At 41.2% G+C, this 23,031-nt stretch overlaps 1 protein-coding gene across 1 annotated transcript in view; it reads left to right on the top strand.

The window, feature by feature from the left end:
* The window catches only part of LOC145415429 (ionotropic receptor 21a-like), a 331,047-nt gene that overhangs the window by 161,602 nt on the left and 146,414 nt on the right, over positions 1–23,031 (top strand). The window contains exons 10-11 of the mRNA XM_080284708.1: positions 2,786–2,980; positions 18,464–18,640. Coding sequence (XP_080140834.1) covers positions 2,786–2,980; positions 18,464–18,640 — 372 coding nt within the window. The remainder of the gene's footprint in view (positions 1–2,785; positions 2,981–18,463; positions 18,641–23,031) is intronic.

Genomic DNA, 23,031 nt, shown 5'->3' on the forward strand with positions numbered 1-23,031 from the left:
GAACCCGAATTCGATTCTCTTCATGCTGCGACTCTAAGCCAAATGTTGTTTTCCGCCTTGCCCCTGTTCACCCAATAGTAGCCTACAGATGGAGACTGGATGTAGTATTGATTACTATGGGTCGTAATCTAAGGGAAGATTGTGACTAAGCAAGAACTGTTTGCCTTAGTGACCCTCGTGCAGCCAACAGGCATAGAAAACTTCATATCACTCTCTCCTTAGTGATTTCTCTTTCATATCTTATACATTATCGGTCCTTGTATCGTCTGTATATCTGCAAGACTTCTTCACATTTCACAGGAGTATCATAGGAAAAGATTACTAAGGTGTAATATTCCAAATAAATCCCAGAGGAGGTGTTACAAAGTCTTCTATGCCACTAACTTTATTTCTAAACCTTGTTGCTGTATACTTAAATCTTTGACCTAAATGACGAAATGCGGACACAAGTCTAGACTAGTGATGATCCGAATATTCGCCTTTGCATTTGCAAATATTCGGTTGTTTTATTCAATGTTCGCATTCGCATTAGAATTCGCATATTGTCATGCAAGCATTTTGCGAATATTAATAATGTAACTTTAGTATAAAGTTTATAGAAAAAGCATGAGTTCAATGAGTGTTGTAGGCTCGTTTTGCCAACCAAGCAGCTGTGCCAAGCTAGCTGGGGCTGCTTGCTGCATCATGCTGTGTTGCCAGATTCCCAGGAAAATCTGAATTTCTCCAAGTTTTTTGCCTAATGACAGATTTTCAGAATTTCTTATTAAAAATTGGGTAATCTCCCGATTTTTAGCTCATAACCAGGAAAAGTACTCTAAATTTCAACAATTTCTGAGAGAGAGAGAGAGAGAGAGAGAGAGAGAGAGAGAGAGAGAGAGAATGCCTGTCTGAAGTGATCTGTTCTGGGTCAGTTCGCAGTTCGTCCAGGAGGCGTCTGATATCCCCTTGTTGTGTTGTAATATTTTCCCCACAGCTGTGGTGGGGAACGGGCAAACCAAGAGCCCGTCAGGGAAGTGGCAGAGATGACTCTCCAAAGAGAGCATAAGGGGGACACGACGACTGGCAGAGGAAGCAGCAAAGGCAGGAAAGGGCCGTGAGAAGGAGGGCAGGCAAGTACAAAGATGATCGTGGAGGGCAGGGCGGGACGTGCAGAGGTGGACAAAGGCGCGGCGCCAGGTGGAAGGCGCCGACGAAGAACTGCAGGTGGAAAACGCCTCGCCGCTGCTCTCAACCCCCTTGCCCTGGGTGGAAAAGGGCGGTAATGACTCGCCCAGCCCCGTAGCAGATGGAGACCAAGGAGAGAGACCCGGACACGGTCGTAGGGAGGGCAGGCCCTGGTCCAGGTGGGCGGAGGGAGGAAAACAGCTCACTCGACCCCCGGGTGGGCGGGTCCTAGGCCGACGCCCTCCTGATGGATGGAACAGGCCAACTCTCCTCGGTGATGCTAAGGGGGGCTGGTCCCGCCGGGAACAGCAGTGGAGGTGTTGCCTCGGCGAGAGGTGGGCTGCGAGTGCTGATATCCCCAGAGGATGAATGTAAGATTGTAAGAGTTGGGTCCACTTCCCACATCCTGGTAACACAATAATTGATAGAAATTTGTTTACTCAGTTTTCTATGGCTGAAATACAATAAAATTTATTCTTACAGAAAAAAGAAGAAGAATAACTTAGGTTTCTGTGTCATCAAACAGAATATGCGCATTCGAATTCGTAATCGCGAATATTGAAAATCAATGGTCACATTCGCAGTTGCATTCGGAATGTTGAAAAACATACATTTGGACCATCGCTAGTCTTGACATTTGAACCATACTATCACTGGCTTCGAAGATCTGTTGCCGCTTTTTAGCAATTCCTTTTGCACATTACATCTTAACCCTTTTCACTCCACAGACTTATTACAATATGAATAAAGATATTAATAAACGATTTTGCTCAACGATTACTCACCTGACAGGGCTATGAATCGGAGGCAACATGTTTCAAATCTTGTACTAAAAAGATTAACTAAGTTCATATATAATGCCTCCTGTTCTGAACATCTATTGTGAGCCAAATATAACCCTCATGTAAAACGACTGAAATAAAAAATCGTCGGTTTGAGAGGGATTAATAATCTAGCATGTTACTAATGCCAAGTATTTTCATTAAACAGGTCTATATAACATACAAGAGATAATTTGACATAAGATATATTTTGCTTCATTAACACTTTCCTGGTCCGATCCCCTGCAGCTAGTAGAACTCTCCAGCTTTCTCTCCTTCATGCTCTTCCTCCATCCTTCCCTGCCTATTGTTCGTGTTTTTTCTGTTCCAATCATTTTTTCACACCCAAATATTTGGATTAGTGGATTTGTTTTTATACCGTCAGAAAGCTGAGACTGTAGAATAAGATGAAAAAAAAAAAGTGATACTGCATAAGTGAAATACGAGTAGTTAGGACGCGTATACGCTGAAAGAGCACATTAAAATGTTTATACCCTTTTTTTTTTTCTAAGCATTTTTGGTCACGTCTTCGAATTTTCGCATGAGTGAAAATAGTGTCATTGAAATGGAAATTCAGTCAGGCTGATATCAGACCAACTTTCAGGACGATAGACGCAATTTCTGATTTATTGTGAATGTTTCTTTGGATGCGGATCCAAGTTCAAAAATCTGGTTGGACACTTTCAGGTTGGACGCGGATCCGTGTCCAAAGACCGGGAAGGTATGAGTCTGTGATAGACAATGAGCATACTACCATCAATCATAAGCCTTCTTTGTTCTTCTTCTTCTTTCAAACTTAGGTCTTTGAACCAGCCGATGGAACGTGGGGATACGAGTCTAGTCCTGGCAATTTTACTGGTGTGGTGGGTGACGTACAGTATCGGAAAAAAGACTTCTCCCTCAGCCTCAGTATCACAGCTGACAGAGGACAGGTGGTCGACTTCACGCATGAATTTTTTTCTGAGCCTCTCTGCTTTGTTACCAGCAAGCCCAAGGTAAGACATCAACAGCAACTGATTACATACATATATCCATACACACATACTTCCACACCTATACACATACATATGTTGATGGCCACACCCCAAGAGGAAATGTGAAATGTTTCAAGAGTTTTCGTGTAGTCACATCTTCAGGGGGGGGGGGGGAGAAGTGAGAAATCTGCCTTTGTTCGTCGTAGAAAATGTGTACTCGAAAGCGATCCAGATAATTCGTGTTTTTTCCTGTGTGGATGCCATATCTATGAATCGCGTGTTAACGCGTTGTTTACATACCTATATACATAAATACTTGTGTGTACGAAAGCAAAGGAGCCTCCGTGGTACAGTGGTAGAGTGTGCGTTTAGCACGCTGGTGAGCTCGGTTTCGCCTCCCGCCAGAGTTGTAAAAGCCACTTGCTACTTTGGCGGACACAAGGGGTGCTGTGGTTGAACCAGTGTCGCATACTATAGTCGCGGCGCACGACTCTGAGGTTGTCATTATCGTACCCTGGCAACCTACCATTCAAAAGTGCGTCCGATTTCATGTCATATTATACACGAATCATATTATTATGATGAGAAAAAGGCAGAGTATAAGAGAGAAGTGGAGGAACGATTGGGCAAATATGAATTGGAGCAGATGGGAGACGTGGAAGGTGTGTGTAGGATATTTACAGAAGAAAAATGTGCAGCATGTGATATGGTGTGTGGAAGGAAGAGAAGACAGAGGGGGGGTGCAAGGAACAGCGTGGTGGACTGAAGTGAGACAGGCTGTGGCACAAAAGAAGAAAGCATACAATGAATGGATGAGAAATAGGAGCGTGGAAGAAATTGAGAGGCGGAAGTGAGCGTTATATGTAGAAAGAAAGAGAAGTGAAAAGATTAGGAAGAGAGAGTAAGAAGAGAGTGGATGAGGAGTTTGGAAGGAATTTGAGTGTAAAGTGGAGGAACTGTAAGAAAATGTTCTGGAAAGAGGTGAAAAGAGTAAAACAGGGTGGAAGTGAAGTTAGCAGGGGAGTCTATCTATCTATCTATTGCCAGACGCCTCAATCCCGTTTGGGGTGGCCACAAACAAATCGCCTCCAAGTCGCCCTGTCCCCCGCCATTTCACTCCCCTGCTCCCAGCTCACACCCCCCTCTCTCATATACCTCTCCACCCCATCCCTTCATCTCATCCTCGGCCTCCCCCTCCCTCTTTCCCCCTCCACCTCACTCACATACACTCTCTTTGTCAGTCTTTCACCCTCCATCCTCTCCACATGGCCAAACCACCTCAGTGTGTTCCTCATAACGCTTCCTATCGCATCCACATCAACACCACAACGCTCCTTTATATCCTCATTCGTCAGCCTGTCTCTCCATGTGACTTCACAGGCTCCTCTTAAATAACTCATTTCCACTGCTCTCACTCTTGACTTGTGTCCTTCCAACAACGTCCAAGCTTCACTTCCGTACGTTAGAGTTGGTATCACAACACTGTCATGTAGTAACTTTTTCACTTCCATGCTCACTTCCCTGTTTCTTATCACTGCTTTCAAGGAACCAGCAACCTTTCTTCCCTGCTGTACCCTTTCAAGCACTTCACCCTCCAAACCTCCATCCTTACTCATCACACTACCCAAGTACTTAAACGTACTCACATTTTCCAATTCCTCACCATCCAACCTCGCTGTACATTCACTGACTTCACCTCTCTCAAAGACCATCACTTTACTCTTCCCTACATTCACCTTTAGATTCCGTTTCTTACACACTCTCTCAAACTCATCCACCAAGCCTTGCAGCTCCCCTTCGTCTTCACTCAACAACACAGTATCATCTGCAAACAACAGTACAGGGAGTTTCCAAACACTATCCTCTCTCACCAGGGCCACTCCAACATCCACTACCCTACCTTGTACCTCTTTTATTACCCCATCCATGTACAGATTGAACAACCATGGAGACATGACACATCCCTGTTTCAACCCAACCTTCAAAGAGAAAAATTCACTTAGTTCACCATCCACACGCATTGCAGCCTTCGCACCATCGTACATACTCTTCACAGCATTCAACAACTTTCCATCTACTCCATATATTCTTAACGCTTTCCACAATCCATGTCTATCCACCCTGTCATATGCTTTCTCCAAATCCATGAAAGCCGCATACAACTTCTTTCCCTTCTCTAGAAACTTTTCCACTAAAGATATGAGAATGAATATCTGATCTACACAACCTCTTCCCTTCCTAAAGCCTCCCTGTTCTTCTGCAACTAATTTCTCTGTTCTTTCTCTAACTCTGTCAATAAGTATCCTACCATACACTTTTCCTATTATACTAAGAAGACAAATCCCCCTATGGTTACCACACACTTCTTTTTCCCCTTTTCCTTTGTACAAGAGAATAATTATACCTGACTTCCAATCCTCCGGGACTCTACCTTCCTCCCAGGCCAATCTGCACATCTTCCACATCCATTCTACTACTATCTCTCCCCCATGCTTCAGCATTTCACCACACACTCCATCAATTCCTGGGGCTTTCCCTGATTTAACTTTCTTCATTGCTTCCACAACTTCTATCCTACTGATTTCTTCCTGTCTTCTCACCTCCTTCCTTCTCCCAGCCATTCCCCAGCCACTTATACTTGCATTACTTCCGTCCTCTACGTTCAACAATTCCTTAAAGTGTTCTCTCCATCTGCTCACTTTTTCTCCCTTCTCCACTAGTAATCTACCATTTTTATCTTTCACTCCCCTGCTAACTTCACTTCCACCCTGTCTTACTCTTTTCACCTCTCTCCAGAACATTTTCTTACAGTCCCTCCACTTTACACTCAAATTTCTTCCAAATTCCTCATCCACTCTATTCTTACTCTCTCTTACTAATCTTTTCACCTCTCTCTTTCTTTCTACATATAACTCTCTCTTCCGCCTCTCAACTTCTTCCACGCCCCTATTTCTCATCCATTCATTGTATGCCTTCTTCTTTTGTGCCACAGCCTGTTTCACCTCTTCAGTCCACCACGCTGTTCCTTGCACCCCCCCTCCGTCTTCTCTTCCTTCCACACACCACATCACATGCTGCACATATTTCTTCTGTAAATATTCTACACACACCTTCCACGTCTCCTATCTGCTCCAATTCATATTTGCCCAATCGTTCCTCCACTTCTCTCTTATACTCTGCCTTTTTCTCATCCTCTTGTAACCTTTCCACTCTCCTTGCAACTACTCCTTTCTCTCGTCTTTCCCTTCTTCTATTCCTCCAACTTACTTGAACTTTAATTCTAGCCATCACCAAGTAGTGGTCAGAAAGTCCACTCCCCCAACCTCTATACACTCTTGCATCCATTACACATCTTCGCATCCTTTCATCCACACACACATAATCAATCATTGCCTTCCTTTCATTCAGTTCACCACCCACCCTTCTCATCACTCGCCATGTATACCTGTGGATCATTTCGTGCCTGAAGAGGGTATTGGCTATCACCAACCCCCTCCCAGCACAAATATCCACTAACGCACTCCCATTCTCATCTATCTCAGCAGGCACACCCCACTCACCAACTATTCCATCCACCTTCACATTCCCAACTTTACCATTCATATCACCAATCAAAAACACTCTCTCATTCCTTCCAAACTTTTCCATGCACACTTCTACATTTGTCCAGAACTCTTCTCTCACTCTTCTAGCACGATCTTGCGTTGGCGCATACACATACACAATCGCCCACATTTGTATTCCAACTTTCAACTTTACCCACACAATCCCTGACCCAACTGATCCATACTGTCTTATGCTCCTCTTCCACCTTTTACTCACAACTATACATACTCCTTCCTTTGCCCTCTCATTCTCACCTACTCCTGCACATATACCCCATCCATACTCCCATTCTCTCACACTTTCTCCTCTCCATTTTGTTTCAGTTATTCCACATACATCCACTTTCGCATCCTCAAGCACCTGGACAATCTCTCTCTCTTTCACCTCATCATTCGCTCCCCTTACATTCCAGGTTCCAATTACAATGTCCTTTGTCCGGTCCTTGGTTGTCATCGTTTGGTCAGTCCTTGTCCGAGGCTAGCAGGGGAGAAGGGAGAAAAAGTGAGCAGATGGAGAGAACACTTTAAGGAATTGTTGAACATACAGGACGGAAGTAATGCAAGTATAAGTGGCTGGGGAATGGCTGGGAGAAGGAGGGAGGTGAGAAGACAGGAAGAAATCAGTAGGATAGAAGTTGTGGAAGCAATGAAGAAAGTTAAATTGGGGAAAGCCCCAGGAATTGATGGAGTGTGTGGTGAAATGCTGAAGCATGGGGGAGAGATAGTAGTAGAATGGATGTGGAAGATGTGCAGATTGGCCTGGGAGGAAGGTAGAGTCCCAGAGGATTGGAAGTCAGGTATAATTATTCCCTTGTACAAAGGAAAAGGGGAAAAAGAAGTGTGTGGTAATCATAGGGGGATTTGTCTTCTTAGTATAATAGGAAAAGTGTATGGTAGGATACTTATTGACAGAGTTAGAGAAAGAACAGAGAAATTAGTTGCAGAAGAACAGGGAGGCTTTAGGAAGGGAAGAGGTTGTGTAGATCAGATATTCATTCTTAGATCTTTAGTGGAAAAGTTTCTAGAGAAGGGAAAGAAGTTGTATGCGGCTTTCATGGATTTGGAGAAAGCATATATACAGGGTGGATAGACAAGGATCGTGGAAAGTGTTAAGAATATATGGAGTAGATGGAAAGTTGTTGAATGATGTGAAGAGTATGTATGATGGTGCGAAGGCTGCAGTGCGTGTGGATGGTGAACTAAGTGAATTTTTCTCTTTGAAAGTTGGGTTGAAACAGGGATGTGTCATGTCTCCATGGTTGTTCAATCTGTACATGGATGGGGTAATAAAAGAGGTACAAGGTAGGGTAGTGGATGTTGGAGTGGCCCTGGTGAGAGAGGATAGTGTTTGGAAACTCCCTGTACTGTTGTTTGCAGATGATACTGTGTTGTTGAGTGAAGACGAAGTAGAGCTGCAAGGCTTGGTGGATGAGTTTGGGAGAGTGTGTAAGAAACGGAATCTAAAGGTGAATGTAGGGAAGAGTAAAGTGATGGTCTTTGAGAGAGGTGAAGTCAGTGAATGTACAGCGAGGTTGGATGGTGAGGAATTAGAAAATGTGAGTACGTTTAAGTACTTGGGTAGTGTGATGAGTAAGGATGCAGGTTTGGAGGGTGAAGAGCTTGAAAGAGTACAGCAGGGAAGAAAGGTTGCTGGTTCCTTGAAAGCAGTGATAAGAAACAGGGAAGTGAGCATGGAAGTGAAAAAGTTACTACATGACAGTATTGTGATACCAACTCTAACGTATGGAAGTGAAGCTTGGACGTTGTTGGAAGGACACAGGTCAAGAGTGAGAGCAGTGGAAATGAGTTATTTAAGAGGAGCCTGTGGAGTCACATGGAGAGACAGGCTGACGAATGAGGATATAAAGGAGCGTTGTGGTGTGGATGTGGATGTGATAGGAAGCGTTATGAGGAACACACTGAGGTGGTTTGGCCATGTGGAGAGGATGGAGGGTGAAAGACTGACGAAGAGAGTGTATGTGAGTGAGGTGGAGGGGGGAAGAGGGAGGGGGAGGCCGAGGATGAGATGGAGGGATGGGGTGGAGAGGTATATGAGAGAGGGGGGTGTGAGTTGGGAGCAGGGCAGTGAAATGGCGGGGGACACGGCGACTTGGAGGCGATTTGTTTGTGGCCACCCCAAACGGGATTGAGGCGTCTGGCAATAGATAGATAGATAGATATTATTATGCACGAATATATTATACACGAATATTATTATACACGAACATATTATACACGAATCACATGCGTCTCATATTATACACGAAATCAGACGCACTTTTGAATGGTAGGTTGCCAGAGCACGATAATGACAACCTCAGAGTCACGCGTCGCGACGATAGTATACTTGCACCCATTCAGCTTAAGGCGGGCCGATTACACTTGGTTCGCAGACTACACACACATCCAAAGCCACTACAACACTGCAATTACACTTACAAGCACTTCTCACCCTACGTACAGTCTCTATCAGACAACCTAAGCCACATGGTAGAGATACATTGGCTGTATCGTCCCTGCTTCGGTAGGGATAGGCTTGTCCTGCAGTGGACCTCAAAGGCTGTGGATGAGGGAGGAGGATGAAAGCAAAAGATGTACTGGAAGTGATGTTTTATATAATCTGTGGAAGACTTCTAAAACATAGGGGAATTGAAACAAATGATTGAGCTGGGAGAGGAATTTTAGAACACATCTTACCTTAAAAAAAAACCCTCTGTTGTGCTATTGACCAACGCCCTATCTTGTGATGGAGTAGCCACTGCCGTTGGACCTCCAGTGCCTGGAAAAAACAAGTGCATACCAGATCCCTTGCTATGTAAAAGTTCTGTGAGTCAGCTTTCCATACCTTACCATAGCTTTCATGAAATTTTTACCTCTAATAAATACTCTGGTTATGCTGCTAGACCCTCGAACCTAGGGTATATCCTTCGGTAAAGCGATCTACAAGGATCTGATAACAAAGCATCTGAACATTACTGCGATTTGGGGTGCCCATTACATTTTGACTAATCACGCTACCGTCACAATGACAGAGAAATGTTACTGGAGAGTACTATTATTTGGCCAGCATATGTTCGTTCCACGGTTCTGGGTAGGTCCAACTCTTCATATAAGATTTGTATTCCCTAGCTTCAGTAATATTAATCCTAACAGCTAACATTTTATATGTTTTGTCAGCCTGACTCAGTCAAAATTTCATGAAATATGTAACGTTTCAGATCTATTTTTATTTACCATGTTTTATATTAATCATAAAGTGACTACTTGTACATTATCATATACTAAAATTTCTTAGTGTATATTACGTAAGTCATCAATGGGGACCAAAATAAATCTCATATGATATTCCCAATATGTAAGTTACAAGTGGTAGCCAGAATGCCCCATGTGTTCTTTTTACTTCTGAAACACAGCCTGTAAAATAAATAAAAATAACTATTAGCTTTCTCAAGTTGGTAAGGTGTCTTGAAATCCATTTTTTATATATAATTATTATACTATACACCATTCAGTGTTTTTACACAATGATCCTTCCAATTCTCAACATGTTTCATTCATTGAATACGTTTTAAAAGCAAGCACCTGATCTCCACACTCACCTTGCCACATCTGAAGCGTTATTTTTACTCCGTTATAAGGTACTTGGTATGTTGCATTTGTCTTCCAGTCACAACAGTTACATTCATAACCATGTAGCGTCTGCCTTTCCATTCCGTGATGTCCTTTTCTCTCGAATTAGTCGTTGTAATGCTACTTTTTCGCTTTCATAGCCTTGCAGTCTCACTCCATCAAGTGTTCCCTCGATTCCATTTCGTCTTCACACACACACACACACACACACACACACACACACACACACACACACACACACACACACACACACACACATTTATCACTACATCCGTAGAATTTAGCCATGTGTCTTCAGTTTCTTATACTTCTTCAACCCGATTAAGTACTTTTATTGTTTTATTCTTTCTATGACATGTCGACTTTATCGATCATTAGCCAGAACTCATTTCCTATCCCACGGTGAGGTGAGGTAGAGTTCAGAGAGCTAAACAGAAGAATGAGATGTTATCTAAAGTTCATCGAATTCAGTGAGCCACATATCCATTCACTCACCATTAAGTCCCCCGCATCCTGAGTTCACCCGATCGGCCAAAACATATTCCGTACGTAGCTTCACATCCATCTATCCGACAGTCACTCCGACAATATTCAGTTTAAAATGGGGTGCAAAACTCTGGTCATATACTTCAATGCACAAAACTCATCCCTCCAGCACGATCCCTTGTCAGTTCCCTAACTTCAGTAGCATCCATACCTTTACTCTGTTACTATATCTATACTACCACGCCTCCTCCGACCTTCAGACTCGCTAAGATGTACTGTTTCCTTTTCACCACTCTGTTCCAGTCCAATCACCCCACATTTTCATACCATCTATGCGCACTCTTTTCAACTCTAGTCTCTACTGACTTCCTTACTCTGCATCTATCATGAATCACATAATTCCCTATTTTGTACACTCCGCACTCCACACACACACACACACACACACACACACACACACACACACACACACACACACACACACACACACACACACACACACACACACACACACACACACATTCCTCAACGGTCCTATCTCCACTGCTCTTACTTTTGACTTTTCATTTTGACGTCACACCATAGTTTCACAGCAGTATTTAAGAGTAAGCACTATGGCTCCTTCATGCAGGCAATTGCAGCTGCCACACTCAGATCCCTGCATCTTATCCAGACCTTCATAGCACTAGACACTTTTCTTCACTGTACCACTCTACTTTCCACTCTTTTGCACATCTACCTCTTTTTCTATCACTGCACTTAGACGCTTAAATTTTCTTACCATTTCAAGTCTCTTTCTGTTCACTATAGCATCACACTCGGAGTTACCTCTCTCATCAACCATCACCTTACTCTTGTCTGCATTTACTTTCAGTCACGACGCTCACAGACACCTACAAACCTCAGCATCAGTCTGTCAAGGCATTGATTCCTATTTGCAAACAGCAGTGCATCAGTTGCATATATAAAGTTTTAGCTACTCCATCCTTCACCCATCGTTACCAGAGCCATCCCTCACTTCAATATACATAAGGAAAGCTTTCCATAAACTTTCTCTCTTAACTTTGCCGTATGCTTTTTCCAGATCCATTAATTCCACAATGTCTTTTAGTCCTTCTTACAGCCTCTCCCCACTGTATATCTGTTTCACTGCAGATATTTGATGCACACATCTTCTACCACTCTCTAAAATTAGTGCCTCCCAGTTCGTCGCTTCCCAAGCCTCTTACTTTCGATATACCCTTCCTATAGCTCTCAGGACATTTATGCCACGATAATTTTTGCACTCACCTTGCATGCCTTTATTCTTGTACAGGGATAAAATCACAGCATCTGTACAGTTTCACTCATACAAGCTTTATCTCTCTTGAACAAACACTTCGTTCTTCTCTTTCTCCACAGCACTTAATTGTCTCTGCATACGCCTCATTAAAACCTTCCGCTTCCATATTCATCAGAAGATTCACTGCATTCTTCATTTTTGCCAATATTACGTTTCCTACCACTACATTCCTTCTCTGTACATCACCCAAACCAGACCTATTTAGGATCTCTCTGTTTTCATTATTCCCATTCATCAGATTTTCAAAACATTCCTTTTCATCTGCTTCTTACCTCTCTTCCATCGGTTAGTTTTTTTTTTCTTTTCCACTTTAATCCTTTACAGTTCCATATTTCTTTCCACTTTCGTTATCCCAATTTCGCACCTTCCTCTAGAACAATTTTCTACTTTCAGCCTAATTTGCACTGACTTTTCCTTGAAAATCATCATTGCATTCCTTTCTTTTTCCCGTTTACTTGACTCTTCACGTGCTTCTTAGTTTCAGTGTATTCTTCTTTCATTTGAATCCCTTTTCTGCATCCACTCTAGCCACTTCATCTTTTCCTCTAATATTCTTTATTAACCCTGCTCAGAAACACGTATTGCTCAGTGTATATCTCAGGAACACCTGGATCTGTCAGACCTAGACATATTTGCACACATGTTTCATTTAATGAATTCCTGAATATCTCACAATTTAAAAGGGCTTATCAACTGCAAAATTATACAAGTAAGTTATGATTCACTTAACTCCATTTATTTATTTAGAAAATAAAGAAAACATATTGACAAAAAAATACATTTTTTTTTTTTTTTTGCAGCAGCCATACAAGAAAACAAAGAACACTATGAGCCAAGCACTTGTGACTTGAGGATTGAAGGTCCTTCATGATGGGAAAAGTGGATCCCATACATCATAAAAACAACCTGAAAACGAGAACAAATATGATGTACAGTTGTGAGCAGATGACTCAAGGCCACCTAGTCCACCAACATGTTGGTGTTTTGTCTGGTAACTGTTGTAGCTATGAACTTGACCGAGACTCAGTATTCAGTCGGCTGTTCTGGCGAAACAAACCCAGCGATAATTTGTCAATATACAGTTCTACTAGTCTCCAATCAGTATCATGCAATTAAACGTATTATACAGTATTGATAATGATTAATGTACTATATACATGGTAGATATATGTATAACCACAGTATTACAACACAGGCATCCAAACAGTGGTGTGTTCATTCATGCGAAACAAACGGGTATCGGTAGTGATTTACTTTGTTAGACTACCGTCGCGAACCAAAAAGCCTTTACCAGTTTTCAAGAGATATGCCGTAGAGTTATCAGCTTCCCCGCAACCTAGCTTTATTATCACAAAAATTCCTTCATGCCAGTCATTCCTCACCGTGAACCTCACTTTCGTCGACCCCTGAAGCCGAAGCAGGTGGAAGAGTTAAAGGTCCACACCACAGTAGGCGGAACAGGAGCAGGGGGATGTGGGAGTTATAAGGAGGGTGGCGGGTGAGGAAGGGTGGGACGAGGTGGGACGTCTGATGGGAGGGGGGGCAGGGGCAGGTGGTTGGCTGTGGTATTTAATGTTTATGAGATTAGAGGTTGTAATAGGTTTGTTTTGACATACCAAACCAATGTTTCTTTAATACTGGAGTGGAAAAGTCGAGCGATTACTCTCTATAAATGTTTATCATCATGAGCAGGCCAACGGATTCCACCTCCATACCTCTCCCCATACTTGGCGTCACGTGATGCCTACGTCAGAAACTGAGATGGTGATGGAGCTGCACACTCGGAATATCCCGTTTGTATCACGTGAATGAACGCATCACTATTGGAACGCCTGTTTTGTAATACTGTGGTTATGAATATATCTACCATGTGTATGGCACATTAATCATTATCAATATACTTGCAAGATATTGATATTGATATTGATTGGAGACCAGCTGGAACTGCACATTGACAAATTATCGCTGGGTTTGTTTCCCCTGAACAGCTGACTAAATCTCGGTCAAGTTCACAGCTACAACTGTTACCAGATAACACACCAACAGGTTGGTGGACTAGGTCGCCTCGAGTCATCTGCTCGCAACTGTACCATCTCAGGTACGCGTGGGTCTCACAGACCCGAAAGCAACTTCTGAGTGATGTAGAACAAAAACAGAGAAAGAGCCGAATGTAACCCCCCTACACCTTGCATGGGCACAAAAAGTTAAGACGCTATTGAGAAGGACAGGTATCCCAGACATCTGGAAGTTACTGAACTAGAGCACGGACACGATCGACCAGGTTTGTAAGACCCAGGCGTTCTTGAGCAAGTTTAACCCCAGGAAAATTATTTCATATGCTTCAAGGGGCTCATGAACGCCACATTTAATCATCCATTACGAAATATCTCTTCAAAGGTAGATAAAATCAGAATATAGCAAGAATAAACTACGAAGTACGTTAGTGTGGTGAGTAAATAAAGTTGTCTGCATCATTCGCTTCGCAACATTTCTAGAATATCTACCGATGCTTGAATCTTTCACCAAGTGGTAGAGAGGGACGCCGTCCTGTATTGGTAATGTGGTAGAGAGGGACGCCGTCCTGTGATGGTAATGTGGTAGAGAGGGACGCCGTCCTGTGTTGGTAATGATATGCACAGATGGCTTCACTGTCAAGTTATACAATCGTATCTCAACTCCCTTCCAATTCCACGGGAGGAGGATGGTCGACTGCAGAAAGGCAACTTCGTCCAGCAGCCCACCGGATTCACGTCCAGATGAGCCTGGAGCCAAAATAACAATAAGCGGCCACCACGTTCACGTCCAGATGAGCCTGGGGTCACAATAACAACAGCAATCTTCCACCATTTCCATGCTTGTTACGGCATCTGTTTATCGAACATGGCAGTTCATCTAACACTCCACTGTCATTAAATATCCAGAACGGCTGAAGAGTCACACTATCGTGACCATGAAATAGGATACAAAAACCCACATTGGCAGACGAAAAAAGACGTATTCCAAACAGTTTCGGCGACAGGTGTCGCCCTCTTCAGTGGTTCTACAGACCAAGAGTGGTACATACAAATGCTGAGAAGCTGCTTATATGCAGGGTGAGGACACGTTTTCCCAACCACACCTGATGTGACCTCACCAGACTCTCCCTCTACTCTGTCCACGACCTGAGTGAGGGATTACAAGGGGCGGCAAGGACCTTGCCACTAATCCTCTCATCACTGGATCTGATTTATACATTCCTTCACTATAGTTAAAATTATTATATCTCTCTATACATACTGCTTCCACAATCCTACGGTTCTTATAGTTACTACATTTGTACAATATTTGGCTAGAATTCCAGTCGATTCTATGGTCGTTTTCCGAAGAGTGAACATACACTGCGTTATTTATGTTGCCTATCTTACAAGCATACTTGTGTTCCTTAAAGCGAGTGTCCAAATCCCTTCCAGTTTCACCAATATAAACCAAATCACAGTCTCTACATGGAATTTTGTATACCCCTGAAGTTTGTTACTAATGGGTTTATTCTTTACCAGTATTGATCTTAAGGTGGAAGTATATCTAAATGCAATGTTTACATCCAAATCATGACTCACAGCCTTCACCAAGCTAAGATTTGACACATACGGAACCGTGATGTATGGCTTATTTTGCTGACTTTGTGATGTTGGTCTGGGTACAAAAAAGGCTTTTCTGGCTTTAAAATACGCTTGCCTTATAAACCAACTGGGATATTTTAGATCTAAAAATATTTCCCATATCTTGGCGTTTTCCGTATCCAGATGTTGGGGACTACTAATTCTGAGTGCTCTAAGGAACATAGAAGAAATAACTGACATTTTAGTGGAACTGTGGTGATATGAATAATAATGTATATACAAATTGCACTGGGTTGGTTTCCTGTATACAGAAAAGCTAAGCGTCCCAAGTTCATCCCTGCGCACAAATACATCTAAAAATGGAAGAGAACCATTATTTTCCCATTCAACTTTAAATTTAATTGAGGGAACCAGTGCATTTAATTTTTTAAGAAAATCGTCAAAGTTAGCATATACGTCTGGCCAAAATGAAAACACATCATCAACATACCTATACCAAATTAAATTTTGAGGAGATATGGTGGTAAGAAGGTTGGATTCAGAATATTCCATGTAAAGGTTACTAAGAATTGGAGAGAGGGGCGAGCCCATACCCATACCAAACTTTTGCATGAAAAACTGATCACCAAAAGAAAATGCATTACACTGCACACACAGGGTAATAAATTGGAGAAAGACATCATGTGGCATGCCGAGATCAGTGTTACAATTAAGTAATTTTTCTTCCAAAAAACTAATTACATCTTCAATAGAGACTTTAGTAAAAAGGGAATCTACATCAAAACTGACCAACCTGCCACTGGCGAAACTGAGAAACTTAATCTTATCAATAAAATCAGTAGAGTTTTGGACATGGGATTTAGAGAATGTGCCAACCAGTGGTGCTAATATGTTCGCTAGAAATTTTGAAAGCTTGTAAGTGAATGAGCTGGTTTATGTAATTACCTTACATTTATGGATTACCAAAGACCCATAAACCACAGATTCCCCTCCGTCCTATCTTCTCACAGTGTGGCACATTCACTTAAAAACTTTCAAAATTTCTAGCGAACATATTAGCACCACTGGTTGGCACATTCTCTAAATCCCATGTCCAAAACTCTACTGATTTTATTGATAAGATTAAGTTTCTCAGTTTCTCCAGTGGCAGGTTGGTCAGTTTTGATGTAGATTCTCTTTTTACTAAAGTCTCTATTGAAGATGTAATTAGTTTTTTGGAAGAAAAATTACTTAATTGTAACATTGATCTCGGCATGCCACATGATGTCTTTCTCCAATTTATTACCCTGTGTGTGCAGTGTAATGCATTTTCTTTTGGTGATCAGTTTTTCATGCAAAAGTTTGGTATGGGTATGGGCTCGCCCCTCTCTCCAATTTTTAGTAACCTGTACATGGAATATTCTGAATCCAACCTTCTTACCACCATATATCCTCAAAATTTAATTTGGTATAGGTATGTTGATGATGTGTTTTCATTTTGGCCAGACGTATATGCTAACTTTGACGATTTTCTTAAAAAATTAAATGCACTGGTTCCCTCAATTAAATTTAAAGATGAATGGGAAAATAATGGTTCCCTTCCATTTTTAGATGTATTTGTGCGCAGGGATGAACTTGGGACGCTTAGCTTTTCTGTATACAGGAAACCAACCCAGTGCAATTTGTATATACATTATTATTCATATCACCACAGTTCCACTAAAATGTCAGTTATTTCTTCTATGTTCCTTAGAGCACTCAGAATTAGTAGTCCCCAACATCTGGATACGGAAAACGTCAAGATATGGGAAATATTTTTAGATCTAAAATATCCCAGTTGGTTTATAAGGCAAGCGTATTTTAAAGCCAGAAAAGCCTTTTTTGTACCCAGACCAACATCACAAAGTCAGCATAATAAGCCATACATCACGGTTCCGTATGTGTCAAATCTTAGCTTGGTGAAGGCTGTGAGTCATGATTTGGATGTAAACATTGCATTTAGATATACTTCCACCTTAAGATCAATGCTGGTAAAGAATAAACCCATTAGTAACAAATTTCAGGGGTATACAAAATTCCATGTAGAGACTGTGATTTGGTTTATATTGGTGAAACTGGAAGGGATTTGGACACTCGCTTTAAGGAACACAAGTATGCTTGTAAGATAGGCAACATAAATAACGCAGTGTATGTTCACTCTTCGGAAAACTACCATAGAATCGACTGGAATTCTAGCCAAATACTGTACAAATGTAGTAACTATAAGAAACGTAGGATTGTGGAAGCTGTATGTATAGAGAGATATAGTAATTTTAACCACAGTGAAGGAATGTATAAATTAGATCCAGTGATGAGAGGATTAGTGGCAAGGTCCTTGCCGCCCCTTGTAATCCCTCACTCAGGTCGTGGACAGAGTAGAGGGAGAGTCTGGTGAGGTCACATCAGATGTGGTTGGGAAAACGTGTCCTCACCCTGCATATAAGCAGCTTCTCAGCGTTTGTATGTACCACTCTTGGTCTGCAGATCCACTGAAGAGGGCGACAGCTGTCACCGAAACTGTTTGGAATACGTCTTTTTTCGTCTGCCAGTGTGGGTTTTTGTATCCTAAATATCCAGAAGATGCTTACTTATCACCCAGTATTCCTTACAGTTGGGAAGCCAATGATGACTGGATCAGTATGTACAGCTCGTAGCTAGAAGATCCGAATTCAATATTTGGGCTTCTTAAATTTTTTCTCCTTTGTCCGTGTTCGCCCAGCAGTAAGATTAGGGATGCTCGAAACTTAGCAAAAATTTGACTGTCTGCCTTGATGGTCATTATGTTGTCTGTAGGCATTAATCAGGCTAAACTTTTTTTTTCCAGCCTCTGCCTCAGTATTTAGCTGTTGTGCGGCCTTTTGGTGGGTGGGTGTGGGCTAGTCTGGGTGGAGTGCTGTGTGGTGTGGGGCCGGTGCTGTGGATGCTGGTCAAAGCCACTGGCGAAGACAAACTCTCACTTCCCAGCTCTGTGTTCTTAACCATGGCTCCAGTACTGACACAGGTGAGATGTGGTGTAGTATTAGGGTGAGTTAAGGATTAGTAAAAATCTGTGTGGTTTGAAGTAAGGTAAACAGTGGCTGAAGGCATGCATGAACATTTATGGAAAGGAAATGCTTATACTGTAACTACAAGCATTCATGGCTTGTTTATTGGCATCTTTGTGTGTCTAACTTTGAACATTGAGCTGGCAGACCGTTCTTTGAGAAATACCAGTCCTCCTACGTGCCACACACCTTCACATATCACGTCTTCGATGTTAATACCCACCGTCTATACAGAACACATTCTTGGCCTGCCTCATTCAGTATTAGTTTAAAGACGTTTGTGGGTGTGTTTTTATGACATGTCGGTTGGTCTTATGGAAGATCAGCAATGTTTCATGTAATATAATTCAAATCTTCAAACAATTCCCTATCTCAGGCTGGGATCGAACTAGCTTCCTCTCAGGTGTCAGATCACTTCTTCAACCGCTTGACCGCGTCCCTCCCCAGGGTAGGTGATGGAGTAGTAGGTGATGTGTGTATAAGTTCTGCAGAGGCAGATAATAGGGCAAGTAATTGTATATGTTAGAGATAGGAAAACGTTTATAGCATATAGGATGTGGGCCTATTAAAAAAAACATAACATTTTTAAAGTAGATTATAAATGGCATTAAGTATGGTAAGGTTGAAATTTAAATGACTGAATGGAGTGAAAAGCTTTTACCATCATAATCGCTTCCATTTAATTCCTGCTTTTATCATAGAGTGTTTAAAAGAAAGGTCCTCAAATTAAGGTTTGTGAACCCCCATGGGTATGCAGGAGGGTTTTTTTTCAAAGGGTACTTTGACGGCTGGTAAAAATCAGTATAGAATAAAAGTTTACTCCCCGAATACATGAGATGATACCGAGAATTGAGTAACTACAGTACTTTAAAAATTGCATATCAAAATGCGTATCACTCACTCAAATTATAATACTGGTTGTTATGATTAGGATACTTTGCTAACACTGACACAGTGTTACTACTTATTTGCTTGGCAATGTAAATACCATTTCAGTAGTTTTACAGCAGTTAGTGTGTTGTCATGGTATACTGGATTATTGATTATGAAGTATCATTCTATATTCAGCGTCTCAGTAATGAGGGTACGGGTTCATGATCTCAATACTCAGGTGTCCGTAGTTAGAAAAGAAATTGAGAACTCCTGGTTCAAAAAGTTCATTATCATAACACATATAGCGTAATGTAGGTTATGTGAGACGAGTATAACAAAATCAGTGGGGACCTAACAAAAAAGACTATCCCATACCTCACACAACACACTGTCATGAGTATTCTGGTATCTTATGCTTAGTTCGAGCATCCATTTCAATGAAGGATATTTAAGTAGAATGACGATTGAGAACAGATTGTTTAAAACAACCTGTACAAGAGGCGGGTAGCATCAAGAAAAACGAAATGCATGCGCACGCGCTCTCTCACACACACACACACACACACACATATATATATATATATATATATATATATATATATATATGAGAGAGAGAGAGAGAGAGAGAGAGAGAGAGAGAGAGAGAGAGAGAGAGAGTTTATATTCAGACTAGCAAAAGACAGAGCGAGGAGAGAGGCAGGAAAGTGGCTAAAAGTAAATGATCAATAAGAGGAATAAAACACGGTCAGATAAATTAAACACTGTATTATAAATACGTATTTTATGGTTAATTTCAGTGATTCATTAACTTCATTTCTCGAATTAGTTCCTCATCCGCTTCTCTGCACTTCACACACACACGAGAGAGAGAGAGAGAGAGAGAGAGAGAGAGAGAGAGAGAGAGAGAGAGAGAGAGAGAGAGAGAGACAGACAGACAGACAGACAGAGACATAGAGAGACAGACAGAGAAGTTACGCAACACAGTTCATCTTCTTTGCTCCAGCACACTGAAATCTCTGCCACTTACACGACATAGTAATACTGTACTTTTTTCATACATCCTTTCCTAAGGTAACCTTCAGAGTAGTATGATGGAAAGTATATAATTAATTAAATTTTAATTGAGTTTTCCATGGCTTCAAGTTATTAAATCATTATGACTATAATGCTGCATAAAGTTGGCCCAATATTTGTGTTCATATATGAAAAGATATGTTCTATCATTTGGTTATCTAAGAAGAGCCTGTGATGTTAATAAAACTGTAATTTTTTGACACTGGACATGGTCCTGACATCAGTTCCTGAATTAAGAAATATAAGTTTATGTTATATACTCCCAACTGCAGTATTAAAGCGCATGACGTATTGGTTCCGGTATTAGAAACATATCATGCGGAAATCATGAGAGTATTCCGTACTTCAAAATTTCATTTAACTGATGTTATCCACTATCATTTTCTTCGCATCCTTCCTTTTCGTAAAGCATTTCACTATGGTTTAGTTACTGCAGCAAACTACTATCATTTTTCCCCGACTGGCTTATACACACACACACACACACACACACACACACACACACACACACACATATATATATATATATATATATAGAAATATACCGGTACATATATATATATATATATATATATATATATATATATATATACATACATATATAGAAATAGATAGATAGATACATACATAGATATAGATATATATATATATATATATATATATATATATATATATATATATATATATATATATATATATATATATATATATATATATATATATATATATATATATATATATATATATATATATATATATATATATATATATATATATACATATACAGTATGTATATGTACAGCTGGCCACACTCCCGCGAGGTCCACTCAGTACTGTCAACGCTGGGCGAGATGGTAATCTCGAAACACTTGTAGTGAGCTCCGTTCGAAGCATTCACTGGTGGGAGGGAGAAATAAGGAGGGAGGTTTGAGGGGGGAATGGGGGGTTTGAGGAGGCTAGGGAGGTTGCCTGACTACTACACGAAAGGTGAGAGATGACCTGAGGAGGTGAGCGACGAGTGGAATCTTTAATAAAAGTACGAAAATTTACCCCGTTACCAATCATTTGTATTTTGACATTCATGTCAATTGATATTAACATCAATAAAGGTTAGATCAACTTATTAGTTGTAACAGAAAGATGTAACGCAAAGACAACCGAGGTAACATTACTGCTTTACTTGTATTGCATGCTCTTTGTATTATCAATCACTAGATGCTGTGAAATACTAACACAATAACTGGTTACGAATCATGAACCATAATGCTCGTTATTAAATGTAGCATGTGCGAATACCTTCATAGTGCGTGTGGCAAATACTGATACCACTAGCTCACACATCTATTATCCCCCGTATCCCCCGTATCTAGCGTTACCTAACAGTTTATAAACGTAGTGTCGGATATCAGGGCTAGCATTATCCCTTACGTGACAGCAGGCTTGTGATAATCTGAATACTCTTGAGTAGCTTGTTTCATTGAATATAACGAAAACGCCATGCCTGATAATCCATCACGAATCCTTTGGTATTTCTTCTGTCTTTAGACAGTAAAAATAAATATATAAATATTACCGTGATCCCCCTCCTCCCTGACCGCGAACCTGAATCTGGTAGACCTCTTTAGGAGGAGGCGGGGTGGGGCCCCTGGGAGACAGGAGGAGAGAGGAGGGGGCAATACTGGTCTGGCTGGTGGGAGGGGGGGCTCTACAGGAGACGAGTGATGTGGTAGGGGAGAGTGGACTCTGGCAGAAAACTAGAATGGGATGGATAAATTATACGTTGTTGATGTGGTGCCAAATCAGCAATAGTTTAATGCTGATTATGGAATTTGTTAGTCAGGCTGTTAAACGTTATGCACATTTTGGCACGTTACGCAGTCTACCAGCATGTTTTGTTATATCGTCTATAGGACGACCTATTCTTGTGGAATTTGATAGTCAGGCTGTTAACCCGTCACGTCCCGAGGTTTTCCTCACCTCCGACATCCCCCAGTCCCGAGGTATTTTTGAAAAATTTTTTTTTGGCTAAAACCTCCGCTTTTGGTGAGAAACATCGAAAATTCATAGAGAAATCGCTCACCTGAGGTTTAAAATACTCAATCCATGTAGAAGTTCCTCCTTACCTGACCTGAGTTTTTTAACATGCTGGCACCATAGAAAACGAGTTCAATGGGAGGGTAACTATTTTATCCACTCATTAATGGTATTAATTTATTTACTTGGTACGAATTTATATGTAGTATGAGAGTATATTGGTTTTCAAGCAGTAATAAAGGCATTATAAGCATTGTTTCACTCACTAATCACCATTCATGACCTTTTTTTCCCACATTACCTGATCATCATTTCTGACTGTTTCTTCCTCTAATGCTATGTAAACCTTGTCCTCCAAACTGTCATC

This window comes from Coenobita brevimanus, chromosome 102 (genome assembly GCF_032717465.1).
Source record: "Coenobita brevimanus isolate Jiangsu-jjx chromosome 102, ASM3271746v2, whole genome shotgun sequence".
Lineage (NCBI taxonomy): Eukaryota > Metazoa > Arthropoda > Malacostraca > Decapoda > Coenobitidae > Coenobita > Coenobita brevimanus.